The 16,299-nt window shown below is 35.5% G+C and overlaps 1 protein-coding gene across 1 annotated transcript in view; it reads left to right on the top strand.

Moving 5' to 3' along the window:
- Positions 1-14,514, top strand: part of AUH (AU RNA binding methylglutaconyl-CoA hydratase) — a 124,169-nt gene extending 109,655 nt beyond the window's left edge. Inside the window, exons 10-14 of the mRNA XM_031557419.1 lie at positions 1,003-1,233; positions 2,377-2,427; positions 3,934-3,981; positions 4,065-8,548; positions 10,155-14,514. Of these exons, the coding sequence (XP_031413279.1) occupies positions 1,003-1,233; positions 2,377-2,427; positions 3,934-3,981; positions 4,065-4,142 (408 nt within the window). The 3' untranslated portion in view covers positions 4,143-8,548; positions 10,155-14,514. The remainder of the gene's footprint in view (positions 1-1,002; positions 1,234-2,376; positions 2,428-3,933; positions 3,982-4,064; positions 8,549-10,154) is intronic.
- Positions 14,515-16,299: the final 1,785 nt, after the last annotated feature.

Here is a 16,299-nt window from a genome sequence, read left to right as displayed (position 1 = left end):
TTGTCCAGTGCTATACCAGCTGTCCTTGAAAATTTTTGTAAATATTCTCATGTATTTTAAATATATTAGCATACTGCTGCAGAAATAGCTATTTGGAAAGAATTGCTTACTTATGGACAGTCTGTGTTAGTGAAGTATTCTTTTCAGGTATTCTATTCAGAATTTCTTTGAATGAGTTCAAAATACATTGTTCTGGATGAAGGCCATTTTTGCTCATAATTCATACAAATAACTGCTTTTGGTATTTCAGTCTACACGTTCAATTCTGACAATGGTTATGCTCACACTATCACAGTTTGTCAATTCTAGATGATTTTTAGTATAACTAAGCGATCTACATGTCTGGTTAATACGGTTACTGCTTATTGACCTCAAAACACCAAATAAGTTTTTTACATAGTAAGAAAATCTAGGTTAGATGTCCGTCTCTGATGATCTATATCCATAATTATTCTTTCATATTTTTTATGGTAAGACTTTAGATTTCAACACTATTATAGAAAAAAGAAGATGAGAATGTGTCATTTTAAATACCTTGTCTTTAGTTTATGTAAGAAATGTTTACCGTCCTCAATACATGGAAATTTTAGCACTGACTACTATTTCCTGGAGTACGTGTTTTTCTTGAGTGTTGTTCTTCAGAAGTGTTCATATTGCAATTATTTATACCGTGTAAATATATAGATTTTTAAAATAAGCCAACTTCCTGGTTATAGTTGCTTACCAGTTTGTGGTTTTCCTTTACCATTTGGCTGTTTTGAAGTAAAGTAGCCTGTCTGTAATCAAGCAAATTCTATTCAGCTCTTTACAGCTGTTTACATGTTTTCTGAGAAACAGAGCAATTTATTTCATTTTAAACATAATGTCAAAACTGAAAAAGGCAATTGAGAGTGTCTTCATATGTTAGTATAATTTCTGTATGTTTCTTATAAATGCTTATGGAATTAAAAGTGAAGATATTTAAAATGAACAAATATAATCTCTGTTTCTATAATAAATGAGTGTGAAACTAATATTTGCATTTTTCTCTTTTTCCAAACATTAGGGGGAACACAGAGATTACCTCGTACAATTGGAGTATCTTTGGCTAAAGAGCTAATCTTCTCTGCACGCATTGTGGATGGGGAGGAAGCAAAGTCAATAGGATTGATTAGCCATGTGGTAGAACAGAATGAAGCAGGGGATGCTGCATACAGACGAGCACTAGCTCTGGCAAGAGAATTTTTACCTCAGGTACAACAGATTATTCTGTTTTTAATTGTTAATAAATATTAACACTAGAAAAAGAATCTGCTGTATTCAGAAAAACTGTCATGAAGTTACATATTAAAAAGCTACTCTATTTATACAGAGAGCAATGAAAAATGATCTTTCTCATGTATTGAATGGTGTTATTTGGTAAGAATTTCAGTGAAGCAAATAAACTTTGTCAGTACTTGTGTCAACTTGTTGTAGTCTGTGTTTGCATTGTATATTTTGCTTTTAATGTTTTAAACATTAAAATAGTGTGGCATTTTTACTATAAAGCCATTATATCAATATTCCATTACTGTTGAGGACTTCAGAAGAGACACAAAAGTGTCGTTATGAAAGTGAGTGTATCTCAGTGTAGATTTTGTTTTGAAAACCTTAAGTGCAATTTCAGTATTAAGGCAAAACCCATTTGGTATGGGAAGTGATCTATTTGCTTTCTGTCCTTTGTGTATGTATTTGATGAAAGTATCATGCTTTTATATAATTCATTCTTCATGCCATCTTATCTCTGTCTTTTACTAAAAGAGTTAAAATGGGTTTTGCTGGATTTCTGGGCTTTAGAATTTAAAAATTTTGGTAAGAAGTTTAATCATGACCTTTACAGAGGTCTTTGTGTTAGCCAATTCCTACCTGTTCCATTATGCTATAGAGTGCAGGTTACTGTTTGCAGTGGGAGCTCTTGATGAACTTGCTTTCCTAGTGAGGCACCCAAAATAGCAAATTCATAGGAGATAGTATTAAAGAAAATTAGTAAAGCTCTCTATCAGATCGAAAGTTTAACAGTAAAATTTTTCAATTCTCTAATGATGTGCTCGTATCAGTTGCCATTCTAAGCCTGGTTTTGATGGGAATCGAGCAATCTTGACAAAAGAGGGATGCTCAGCACATAAGCCCAAATCACTGGTCTAAGTCACCAGTCACTTCGATATTTTCTCAATATTGAAAGAAGAAAAGTTTGGAAGAAAATAGCTACTTTAGTCATATATTTTAGGATATTTTACCTGTTTAATAAATTTCTAGAGTCTAGAAGGTCCCGGCACAGGAACATTAATGTGCAGGCTGTTTACTGCACAATCTTTCAGAATTTGATAGTGTTTAAATAATCCTTGTCTTTCATTTTAGGGACCAGTAGCAATGAGAGTTGCAAAGCTGGCCATTGATCAGGGAATGGAGGTAAGGACTTGTACTTCCCATAAATATAACCAGAAGTCAGATAGGCAAGTTTACTGTGGTCACAACTTTTTTTGAAGATTAAATGTAATACTTTTATGTCTGTATTTATTGATTTTTAACTCTTGAGAATAGAATGAATGTTGATTTCCACAACAAGGCATAGCGATCCCACATCTGCCTAGGTGTAATGCACTCTGCCAACTATTAATTCCAGAAAGTAAACATAGACTATTATGAACAATTTATATTACAAATATAAATATGCAATTAAAAAAAAATCAATTCTGTCAAGGCTCTCAGTTTAGTGTTTATTACATAATAAAGACCAAGAGATACGTTATTTATTTTTATTACTTTAATAGAAGATACTTTTACAATTATATCTGAAGACCTATTTTGTATTTGACCCCTTCTTAAATGGTAGTGAATCACGTCCTGAAGTTCCTTAAATACCTGGCCTGAACATATCTAGACACATATTTTACTTTAGGCTTGTGAATTATCTTGCTGAACTCAGCAGGATTATTCTTACTAAAGTTAAGTGCGTGAATAAGGTCTGCACCAGAACACCATATAGTTCAGTGTGGGAAAGAAAAAGGGTTTGCATCACATGCAGAATCTACATCCAAGAGTACGAATTAAGAACATCTTTCTTTTCAAAGTCGCAGAAACAAATTCAAGAACTCTCAGTGATCATGTAGTTCAGCCTTGAGACTCAAGACAAAATCTACTGTATCAAAAGTGATGAAGCCAAATGTTCCTACCACTGCTATTAAAGGGAGAGATTTCATGGCTTCTTTAGGTAGTCTTTTTAGCTTACCTTCCCTTGACAATCTATTCGTGTTGCATAGCTGCCACAGTCCTTTCCCTGGCCATTTGGAGAACTGATACTTTCTGCAGCAGCTGACATTTCAGAAAGGCGGAGAAGTACTGAGGAAAAAGTCATTTCAGTCATTCCTGAATTGCCATTTCCGCTGTTTAGACCAGCCCATAAGAAAAATTATTTTCAAATGTAGGTGATGGTGCAGGATCGCCACTGGCTTCATTTGCTTTTTAAAATCCATTTAAAATTGAATTCATGTTAAATTTTTAGCATGGTACCATTTTCTTACAGGAATTTTTGAAGATGCTTTCTTCAGAGTGATTTTGGAACAATCTTGCAGTAAATCTTTTTTCCCTTGTAGCAGTTGAAATGATTACAAAAATGCATGTCTGTAATGACTTTTAGTTCTGATCATTTGTAAATGAAGAGCGTACATTGTTTTGACAGTGCGTTACGTACTAGTTTTATCACCATATACAGGAACCGTTCCTGAAATGCAAGGCACTGTCACCACTTGGCAGTGAGATGTTTCTAAGTTAAGTAGTGTAGAAGAACTTCACAGACATGTTTCATGATTTCTGCATGTACTATGTAGAAACATAGTATATAAGGTAGCTGATAAGAAATAATGCACTTGAAATGTACAAAAATATGTTTAAGGAATGTTGAATTCTTTTCCTCAGGTTGACTTAGTAACAGGCCTAGCAATTGAAGAAGCTTGCTATGCTCAGGTATGTAACTATGATTAGATGAAAAACATAGAAAAGAGGCTTTGCATGAGTACTCTGCTGAAATGTTATTCTGCTCTTTGCAGACTATTCCAACAAAGGATAGAATTGAAGGTCTTCTTGCATTTAAAGAGAAAAGATCTCCTCGCTACAAGGGAGAATAAAAGAAGCTGATGCCTTTAAAATGAAATGGGGTATATGTACAGATACGAGGACCACTAAGATGCATTTTGCATCTATGCCTAGAATATTACAATCACCAAAGTTAAAGCAAATCATACTGATGTTCCAACATCTTCTGTGTGTTCATACTTGTTCTGGGGCAGGATAGAAATGCGTGCCTACTTATGCTCATTACAGTGTCTGAAGGCACTTGTATTGGCAAGGTCACAGATTCATACAGCATTTTAAAAATTCCGTGTATATGAAACTTACCAGTCTATAGTTTAAAAAAGCTCTATAAATTCTTTATATAGACAAAACCTAAATGTGATGTGAAGTATAAATCTGATTTATCATTTTATCAAATATCAAAGTGACTGCCAAACAACAAAAATAAAAAATTGTACCAAATATGCATTAAAAGGATTCTGTATATCAGTAAAAATTATGTCTGAATATTCTACCTGAATATGTACATTATAAATAAAATGAAGGGAAATTAAAAGGATTATTGTTTGACAAATGTCAAATTTAATTGTCTAACTTACATTATTCTTAGTAAAACAAAGCTAACTTTTATGACAATAGCACATAATGGCATCCTTTTGGTGAAGTCATAGCCAGTATATTCATTTAATTGTATTAAATGAAGATATCTTAGAGCCCTGCCTTACTGATGCATTATTGTTCTTTAAACTGGCTTTGTCTTGCATTCTTCCAAAATATCATCTGATCAGTACTGTCTGCTGTTAAGGAACTTTATTTCACTTATCTTCGTTATTTTAAGTTTGTGGTGACTGTATTAAGTATTTTTTGTGTGGGGATATGACTAATGCGCTGCTAAAAAGACGAGAATTCTCTTCTATAAAGGACCCAGAATATCCTTTTCGAAGAGTCTAATAATGCATATTTATATACAGCAGGGATGATAATGAAATGTTCTTTGTTCGTGGCAGCCTCAGGGTTCTTTTCGTACTTTGAAAGAGAAATCCAGTGGGTTATGAGGTGAGAAAACAGTTGTGATTCATACTGTGTATTTGTTCTGATTGTGGTATATACAATAAATACCTGAAAACAGCAACTCTTAAAAAGCATTTTCGTTAACTTGACTGGAAAATAAGCATATCTTAGCAGTCAGAGGCTGTCTTTTTATAGAAAACAAATTTCTTTGCAGATAGTTACCTTTGACTCATGAAACTTGTGCATGCTCTGCTTTTTTCTGCAGGATTAACTGTGGTCAGTGTCCATTCTGTGATGATAAAGCAGCTATTCAACATGAAATGACAAGAACTCATTTAAATTCACATTTAGACATATCATTACATGTAAATTGGTTTTAACTGGTAGAGCACACACTTTATTAACTGGTGAACTTGCTGAGTTGATCATTTTGTGCATGATAATTTGCAAATAAAGTACCAGTGCTTGTTTTTATGGTCATATAAAGCCTTGAGGGTCATTTTCTCCTGTTTTTGAAATGCTAACATGTCATTTTCATTTTTACTGAGCAGGAAATAATTACGTTAATGAGATTTTAAAAAATACTAAGTCTATGCTGACTGATCTGTGTTTGTGTATAACTTTGATGTACTGTCAGGTTATTGAGATGTCTCTGGTTTCTTAACAAGGTCTGATTAAGTAGCTTCCATGAATGTTTTTTATGAAAACCTTAACTTCAGATACTGTGGTGTAAGACTGTAGATTTGTGCCTTTAACTGTTAGTTTTGATTTCAGAAAATAATTTTGCTGTCATAGCAATTTCTCCATTCCTTTTCCAAGGAGAAGATATTGTCGAATTCTGGCAACTTGAGTCTCTTCTTTGAAGTTAAGAATTTGAATGTTATTCAAAATTGAGTACTATTAGCATGGTACTTAAAGGTAATATGTAGTGATATTGTAATAGAGGAATTTTTGCAAAGGATGTGTTAAACACTTACTGTCTCTATTATTAAGTAACTAGCATTATGATGACTTTCAATTGCTCCTATTAAATAGCAGTGTTAGACTTCTACTTCCATGAAAGGATGGTTTGCAACAGAAACACTCTTATAAAGCCCCATTTTTTATTAGGAAAGTTATGATCTGGCAGATCCTCCTTCAAGTGCTTAGACTCAGTTCTTTCAGTTTTGGTAAAGCCATGTTTTTCTCCACAATATCTCAGTAGTATGTGACCCCTGATCTCTGCTGATTTCCTGAAAGATTATTACATTGTCCCCAGGAGTAAGCAGCTCCTTATCTTTGCTTTTGCTCAGCTGAAGTAGATACTGAGTTCTTCTGTACTTCAATACTGAGTTCAGTATAGAAAAGTTATATTACAGGTAGATCAGTTACCTTGAGCCTCTCAGTGGTGTAAGTGCAAGCGCCAAACAGTCCGGATATTCTTGTAGAAATTAATGTGTGAATTTATATAACCAACATACCTCATTTTTGCCTCTAACCTACGAAATCATTAATATGGAAGTAACTCACATATCACTAGTTTTACTAAGTTTCTGGATAAAGTTTTAAGAATTGTCTGAATGACTTCAGTCACTTCAGTGCCTTTGAGTATCTCACTTGCTATGAAGAAATCTGGTCCTTTATTCTCAGACTGTGTAATGATACACTTAAGAGCACTTGGAGAATGTTCTTTTGTATAAGAATCTGTGGAATTTATAGAACCATTTGTGCCAGGTTGTTGAAATTCTGTCAGTCTACGCACAGTTACTCACAGTCCTACTTCAGTGCTCATGTCTGCTTTTTAACAACTGCTTTTAACTACTTGCATTCAAAATAGTAAATACTAGGATGTATCATTTGCAGCTGTCATATTTGTGTCAGTCATTGTTCTATGATGTATCTGTTGAACTCAGCAGAAACAAACTGGTCTCTACTACAAAACAGAGACCAGCTTGACTTTGTCTTTGGAAGACATGGGCAGTAAATTAACGTGTTCGGTATTACTGATACTTCATAGTACAAAAAAAGAGCTCATAGATGCAAAATGAAAACAATTGATGTATCTTAATTTATCACCAGTTTAGTTTTTGTTTCGTTGCTTTTCCATGTAAGGAAATACCTGGAAAGGTGTCTATTGAGATTAGTCAAGATTTATAGGAAAGAAAGAAAAAAAAAAAGTTGATATTTTTTCTGGTGTAAACAGAACAAGATGTACTTCCATCTCTCATTTATGTAGTTTTACACACATTCAACCTAATGGCACTACTGAAGAATCATAGGACTCCGTTGTCTAGTGAAATTTGTACATTTAATGCACTTACGGTGTGATAATGGCATTGCAGCTATTTTAAGATGTTCTTTTTCTGCAGATTTCTAGAAAGACATCTATCTCCAAAAATGAGAGAAGGAAAATAGTTGTGAACAGATAAGCCAAAATGAGAGATGTGTTCAGTTAAAGGTAATGAAATTCCTTTTGGGTATTCTGAGGGATTCCAAATACTACGTCTTCAATCATGTCTTTTTTTTTTTCTGTTAGATTTCATTTTGTCAGAGTCTGGTGCTCAGGAAAGCACACAGGAGGAATCTAGTGACTTATGTGGTGAATTTTTTGTTTGCTCGTTAAACATTGATGTTTTATAAGCAAAGTTAAAAGAGTATTAAAAATTATCCCAAAAGGTTTTTGAGAGATTTCATTGTAAATAACTATGTTACCACTGAATATATGCAAAGGCAAAATTTTTATTATTCAGTCTTGAAGTAGAGTTGCATGTACGTTTCCTTATTTCTGTGCTGTGTTTGTACAATGTATTCATTGCAGATTATAATACAGCTGTATAGAAATGTCATCTAGATACATAGGCTGCTCCAAAAGTAATGCCTCCTGTTTATTTTCATGGAAATTACAACAGATGCAAAGAACACAATAACAATACTTGATAGAGCAAGTTCTCAGCGACTGAACACTGTTTTTCAACACAGTCCCTACTACTGGTTGTGCATTTTCACTACTGATGAACAAGAGCCAACATGCTGCTCTTGTTAAGATCTGCACCAGTAGAGGTGACCTGCTGTCTCTGTTGCCATTTTTTTCCACACAGAAGAATTCAGTGACACCTCTTTGCTTCATATGTACTTCCATGTCAAACACCGTTTTGTCAGACTGCCCCTCTGCTGCCATCTGTCACATGGCAACAACGTGTAACGGAATGTGGATGGGAAGGTTCATCTTCTAAAACCATACTACCAACATCTGGCTCTGACATCGTGGGCCAATGTAATAAGAGGCATTACATTTGGAGCAGGCCTTGTATATATGTCTATGAGTGTGCATATATATACATGTAAGTAAAATTGTTCTGACTTTCAGGTAGTCACAGAATCACAGAATTGTAGACGTTGGAAGGGATCTCCAGAAATCATCAAGTCCAACCCCTCTGCCAAAGCAGGCTCCCTACAGCAGGCTGCACAAGTAAGCATCTGGATGGGTCTTCAGTATCTCCAGGGAAGGAAAATCCACAAGCACCCTGGGTAGCCCATTTCAGGGCTTTGTCACCCTCACCATGAAGAAGTTCTTCTGCATATTGGTTTTAGAACTCCCTATGTTCCAGCTTATGGCCATTTCCCCTTGCCCTGTCCCCACAGACCACTGAAAAGAGGTTGGCCGTATCCCTTTCTCTCCCACACTTAACATATTTATAAACATTACTAAAATCACCTCTGAGTCTTCTTTTCTCTAGGCTAAACAGACTCAGATTGCTCAGCCTTTCCTCACAAGGGAGGTGCTCCAGGCCCTTTATCGTCTTTGCCTCCCTGCTGGACCCTCTCCAGGAGAAAAATAATGACAAGCCCTTTCAGAATGCGATAGTAGTATGTTATTACAGGAAGTTTTGAATGTATTTGTGCAGGAGCACTACCAGCAAAAACCTTGAACCACCTATGGTTACTGTTCCAAGTGGCTATACTTGCTGTATTTCAGAAATTCTTTTGCAGAAAAAACAGTCAAGTACCTAGGATGAGCATGTTTGTTACTGTATATTTCAGCATGTACATCTGGTAGTTCAAGGCTAGAATAAGTGTAGTAGAAGTCAAAGTGACTTCTAATTTTCTACAAAGGTGTGGCATGCCAGACAGCACATTCCTCCCAGCCCTACAGTACCATTTGCTGCAGTTTGGACAGGTCTGCAGCAATCATGAACATCTCATTAATTAGCAGCTGTCATAGGTTGTAATATCAGTCTCCACCCTTCCTTTACTAAGTCTAGACTTACATTTCATCTTAGAATTTTATCTAGTAGATAATTCTTCCAAGAACACTCATTCACATGGGAATAAATATGAAATATGTTAAAAGAATTTATTTTAGAGTTGTAAAGATTCTTTGTCAAAGCTGTCTTATTGCAATACTTGAGTTCAAAATAGTATATTAACTCTTGAAGGTATAGTCTGCATATATATATATTCTTCTGGATTCTTCAGAGTTCTCTTTAGTGACAACTTCTCTTTGATTATAATTTCTAACGTGTATGCTAATAGGGTTTTTGTAACACTGAAGAAGTGATAATATGTTGAGGTTTTCATATTGTATAATAATATAGTCACTTTCGAAAGAACTTGAAGAGTTTGGGTTTTTTTAAGTAACGTACAGCAAATAGTTTCTTTTTTATTCTTGCAATTGCTAATTGATTTAACATTTTCATTTAAGCATAAGGGACTTTGTGATATCATCTTTGGCTCAATTCTTTCTAGCATGTTAAAAAGCCCTATGCCAGTTTGTACAGATTCTTTAAAAAACATGTCTCTTTCATGTAGTTTAGAAAGAAAGTTTAAAATTTAAATTACAAGGATAGAATTTTGAAGGTTGTTTTTTCATTGCATATAAATGGTAATAATATGTCTGTATGCTTGTGAGGAAAGAGTTTGACTCTGCATTTTTTATGTATGAAGTCCATTTTGGCAGAGCTGTTCTCTTCAAAGCTGTTATGTAGCTGAACTATTAATATAAATTAAATATATTCCTAGATAGTGACCAAAAAACCTGGCACATGTTGAATATTGTTTTCATTGTGTTCTTATAGCCAGCCTCCTCTTCAATGTTACACTGAAAAGGAGAGAAAGAAGGAACATTTTTCAAAGAAGCAGTGGATCTTGGAAGGAACTTGGAGAAGAAGTGGTTTGCCTACTGCGTTCAACATGCAATGACTGTCACAGTCCATTTCAGCACAGTCAATTCTGCTGTTTTGATGGGCAGCTCCACAGATTTTTCTATATTGGCGTCTTTCAGCCTGAGTTCTGTACTCTAATCACTAATAGAAATCATAACAGCCATATGTGATTCCTTCACTATCCGCATAAATATTTGAAAGGAGGAAGGATCCATACAGTGCAGCATAATGAGAAGGGTTCAGCCTATGCTACCAGTTCATAAATGAAGACATGGGCATGTTTTAGGGCACTTTTTTCCACTTTGTACTGAAGGAAATTTCTTTCTTCATTTAGATGCTCAAATCCAATTCCTTTTGGATTCTTAAAATTTCATTTGTTTAGGCTTAAATCAGCACGTTTGAAAAATTAGAAAAAGTGTGCTGCAGTCAGTTGATCTAAATGCTCTGTAGTTGGAGAACAGAACATTTCTGCTCTCTCCTTTCACTGAAATTGATCTTCAGATCAAAGACCTTATCACTGAGTCTCTCACTCATTCCTGACTTAATTGTTTATATTTTAGTTAATTACATAGCAATAATGACCGCTAGTCAATTTGATTGGGAAGACCTGTCTTGCAGCAAATATTATGCTGTTAATTATGCTATTAATAGACTGTGGAGTAAGGACTAGAATCCTGCTGTCTTTACTCTCATTCCCAGCATCACCTTTGTACTGCATGACATCCTGTCTGTCAAGTGTGAAGATGCCTACTGACTCAGATTCCTTAGCTATACAAGGCTTAATTCATGCATCTTGAAAGGACATCATACAACTTGGCTGCTGCTGCTGTCTACTGTCATCAAGAGTAGAACTTCAGAGGTCAAAGGAAAATCTCAACAGCTAAGCAAAAATTTTGAGAATCCAAATTTTGCACTCGGGCACCTTGGTTCCTGTATAGACATAGTATTGGTTGTGCACCTTTGTAATTGTGCTTCTAGACTGCTTTGTGCATTGGAATTGTTAGTTAAATGTTCCTTGAAGTAAGCAGGGTATATCAGAAATCACTTTGACCACTGATGACATACAGTTAGTCCCCTAACGGAACTGTGTTGCTATTAGCAGGTGGTAATACTTACGGAACGTGGTTCCTCTTTCTGTACCAGCTCCTCTCCGTAGTCAGTCTGTCATCAGTTAGGTAAAAGGAAACCCTAGCAAGTTAGGAAGGAGTTAGTGTGGGAGCAGCCATGACACAAGCTACACTACCAGAATAGTTGCTGGTATTAAAGCAGTACTAAGCTGGTTATTCCAGCTTTGCAGCCTGATTTAGCTGGCAAAAAAGCACAGAGTGACTGTGTACAGGGCAAAATTTTGATTACTTTGTGTGTATATGTATGCATAATATATAAAGTGCATGTCCATGTATCCACTCTGCTTCCAGCACATAGCATCCTGGTTATTCATAGAAGCTTCTAAAGCATTGTTTCCATTGTTAAAATAGCTCATGAAAACCACGTCTCCACAGGTATGTGTGTTTAGAGTTACAAAAACATTTTGTTCTTTACGTGCTTTTATAGTTCATATAATTACAGAATATTTATCTGAAGTATTTCGCAAGTATACTTGTGTAATACTGGTAGAAGATTAAGTAAGAGCTACTTACTAGCACTGTTTTGCAAGAACATCAGATGTTATTGTGATGTACTGAGATTCGAGGTACTGAGCATGCATTTGCTTGCTTTCTTCCTGTAACCTTTTCGCTCTTTCGTATAATACAGCAGTCCTGTAACGATGGAGCATGTTTTCCTTTACACAAATGCCAGTAACCACTTGAACAGGGCACACAGTTCCAGTTTTGATGGACAGTGCCTATAATGGACAGCGGTAGAGTATCTAAGCCAAGCTGGCAATCTTTGTGATTTACAGTGCCAAAAACTTCAAAGCTTCCTTTTAGAATTCTAAAGGAATACAAGTTTGTGTTTCTTCATATCATCAAACTTAATTATTGGCAATAAGTAACTGCTGGCAAGAGCAGCACATCACATGGCTCCGTTTCTGCTTTAGAAAAGGTCAGCATATGGCATAAACACTTTGCTGTACTGTACAGCCTTGTACTCTGATCACATAACACATGCTTCAGAAAGCATTATGCAATGTTATACGCACTGATTAATGACTGCTTGCACAAGAAGTTTTTCATTACCCTGAATGCTAGCATCCTGGGAATGATTAACTTTATGACATAACCCCTCATCACGTAAATATGGAATATTCAAATATAGCCTCAGAATAACATGTTTTAGAAATAACTGAAAACTTCCCTGCTTAGCACTGTGTACAGCACATGATTAACAACTGCTTTAAACCTTTGGAGTTGAATAGGAAAGCCTATTTGAGCAAACTGCACACAGGATTTATTTTTAGGGTTTAAAGTTTTACCCAGGATGAATTTTTGCACACAGCAGCATCTTGTTTGCAGTGTTTTTCCTCTGCTTGTGTAAGTTTGAATTTCCTGAGAAAAATCCATGCCAACAATTTTCAGTGTTCAGCCAGTGAATTAAACAGAACAAGTTAAATCTAGCCCTTATTCATGCCAGCAGCTGCATGTGTGTAAATGACTCAATCCAGTACGTTCAGCACGATAGTGCACACAGTTGTGTGCTTATATCAGCTTGGGTATAGAAGAGTAAATCCACAACAATTGCTTTGATTTTTTTGCAGACAAAATAACAAAACAAAATGTCCTAAATGAATCAGCTTGCAAACTTACAGTCTGAACAGTGCTACACATTCGAATTTAATGTTTTTATTTTCTCTTGAAGGGTTGTTCCATGTTCTTATTTTGCAGATTCTGGTGTTAAAAACCATGACAACAGTGCATCACAGTTGTTATCATCCGAAGGATGTAGAAAAGAGAAAAAACTTGTAAATAAAAATGTTCATCCCTGTTTCCTCTGCAAATGAAGACGCATCTTTCTTTTTGAAGTAATGTCAGTTGCTAGCAGTTAGCTGTATTTCAGCAGCTTTGTTTGGGATAAAGTTGGTTTGCCTTTTTGGAAATTCAAGAACAGTTTTTACAAGGAAATAATGATGTTAAATTTCCCTCACCAATTTGCATTTAAAAAAATATATCTGCTTTTTATGGTTCTCTCTCCTGTAAGAAATCCTTTTCACAGATAGTCAAACTAAATAAAATTACTTAAAGTCTTTATAGTAGGCGACATAGTTTAGGATGTCACAGTGTTACTTCATGCATTCCATTTCTACAAAAATAATCTTCACTGAGAACAGAGAAGCTAAACATTGACTTTCAGTATGTCCTCTTTAATTTTTGCTTTTTCCAGCATTTCAACTCCTACAAGCAGTAGCAAAGGTTATAGGAAACAGTTTCTGACTAAGCATTAGCTACCACCATGCCCTCATTATAGCTGAGGGCTCTTATTCTTGCTTAGCCTACGTGCGGAGCCAGCTAGTCTTTCAGCTGTGATGACGAAATGCCATGCATTTCTTCCTGGAATGGGACACAGATAAGCAGCCACTTGTTATGCTGAGGTTTCAGATGAACTGTGCTAAGGGTTTCAAAACAGTCTGTCACAATTATATCAGGTTTCTTCAGCAACCAATTCATTTCAGACACTTTTAAGATAAAAAGGGAAGAGATGTTGGTTTATTTTCCCTTGTGGTTACACTGTTTAAACCTTCACAGGATATGACTGGACAGTTTACACATAGCCTGAATTTATTAATTTTAAATAAAACTGGCAGATCAAAATGTTTCTGTTCCTATCTTGAAATTCACTTTATTTATAGTTCATAGGTATACCTATTACTTCAGAGAAGAAACAAAAATGTTACAGCTGTGGTATACTGCTTCCAACGTCCTGATGTGCAAACTGGATTTCTGAGGACATTGAACTTATTCTGGGTCCAGTAAAAGCTGAGAGCATTCGAAACTGTGTGGGACAAAGTGCTGGTGCTTTTATCTTGGGGTTGAAATTCAGATGTGAGAACATGACTACACAGCAGGAGACCAGCTGACCTGTATCTTAGCAAAAGTAGGGAAGGCTGTTTGTGAGATCATATCTGGGGGCCTGTTTAGGTGATGCCATACGCTAACAAAAGGTGTAGCAGAATTAAACATAAACATCCAGACTGAAAACTAAATTCAATTTCCTTTTAAGACAATAATTAAGATAATTTTCTTTTCCATTTACATAATGGAATTTGGATCAATTCTTAGGTTTGTAACCTTAATCCTGCAATGCATTCTAAATAAATGTGTAATTTACTGTGAGATCACTGATAATCTCAGTTATTCACAGTCCCTTCCCTCTCCCCCTTCCTGCATTCTTGAATGAAGAGGAACCCTTTTGAAAAAGTCTGGAGAACACTAGATATTTTTAAACCCATCATTCCTCTTTATTTTTTTCCTTTTTTGGCAGTTATTAACTGCTGACTGAGAAAAAAATAACTGCATTTCCCTCATGAATAAATTATTTCGTAATTTTAAACTTCTTGCACATTTAACAGCGAAGAAGTCCTGACCTTGCAGAACAAGACACATAAAGAAGCCTGTGGTTCTCCATCACTTTTGTACTCTCTTTTTTTTCAAAATGCGAAAGGCAACCGTAATACTGCCACTATCAAGTCCTTTAAATGCCAGATAGTTAGTCTTCACAAAATTTATGATCCACAAGTACAAGGATGGGCATCTTCTTCTTTGGAGTTGAAGTTTGGGAGTTTGAAGTTGTAAGCTTAGATTTTAATTAATACCACTATGACAACTATACTATAAATTATACTTTTTAAATACTACCAATTCCAAAATCTCATTTTTTATGAAAGTGATTGTTTATAAGCAATTTTACATGTTGTTTGAAGCATCGTATGGTGGCTTAGCTTGTTTTCTGTCTTCGGAAAAATTGATTTGGATGTCTGAAAAAGACTGATTTTTCACTTCAGAAGTGAAAAAAAGAGAGCAGTACCCTTTTCTCAGATTATATTAAAAAGTTAGTTGGCATTCCGTGGTTCAAAATCTTCAAAGGTTATAAACTGAAAGTATGACAAAATCTGTCATCTCACTGAAATCAGAACCAACAAGCACAGTCTCACCAATTCTGAAACTGGTTTTATCTGTCTTTTGGCCTTTCTCACTTTGTTCTCATACAGCTCTGGATGTTTGCAGTTGAGTTGAGTACACAATGATGAAGCGGCACATCTCCCTCTTTAGGAGGAAGAAGGTGAGGGGTCTCTTAATTTGAGCCTTTGTCTTCCATTGAGCCACCTATAGAAAACTAATGAGTCATTCTCTTCTAAGTAATTTGTATTGCATAAGGGTTCAAAAGATAAAGGAGTGAGGAGCAAAGCTGCAGTCATATAACTTTGTTGCCTAAGGCAAACAATGCAGGGGTGGAGTATAGTGTACTATAGTGAGATCTGAGGAACTGTGGCCAAATTCTTACTCCATTGAGCAAGAGTCCAGACTGGTCCTGGGCCATCATCAGCTGACATAATGCTTCATTGTTATCAGTATCCACTAGACCTAGACCCACTCAGATTTCTCTACATGCATTTCCATTTCTTAATGGTAGTATAGCTTAATAGAAAAAAGAAGAAAATCAGTCCCTATAAATCAGATTTTTTACCACCTTGCCTTTACTAAATACAAATTAAAATAAAAGAGGGTAAGAGGCAAAGGGGAGGCAAAGAGCTGGAAGAGAACCTGCCTTAAACCGTTGTGCCCTAAATGTCAGCAGCTCTAGGCTATTTTAACTCATAAAACCAATTGCAATACACTTGCCAGTCAAACATTCTTGGCTGAAATGTAAACAGTTTACAGTGGTGAATTAATAACAGATAAATAGGTACATGGAACACTGAACAAGGTGTTCTGACCATACAGTACTGTTTATGAAATAAGCAGTGTTTACAAAAAATATGTCATCGTGACTTTCAGTTGCTATGGAGAATCTGAGGGTTGAAGGTGGGGTTTTTTATGCCCGTTGTCCATTGTTTAGGGAGATATTTCATTGTTAGAAGCAGATGGTGATTTTTAAACCAACTGCTATTTTGGTGTATTTA

The sequence above is a fragment of the Meleagris gallopavo genome, chromosome Z (assembly GCF_000146605.3).
Source record: "Meleagris gallopavo isolate NT-WF06-2002-E0010 breed Aviagen turkey brand Nicholas breeding stock chromosome Z, Turkey_5.1, whole genome shotgun sequence".
NCBI lineage: Eukaryota > Metazoa > Chordata > Aves > Galliformes > Phasianidae > Meleagris > Meleagris gallopavo.
This window is presented reverse-complemented; position numbering and strand designations above follow the sequence as displayed.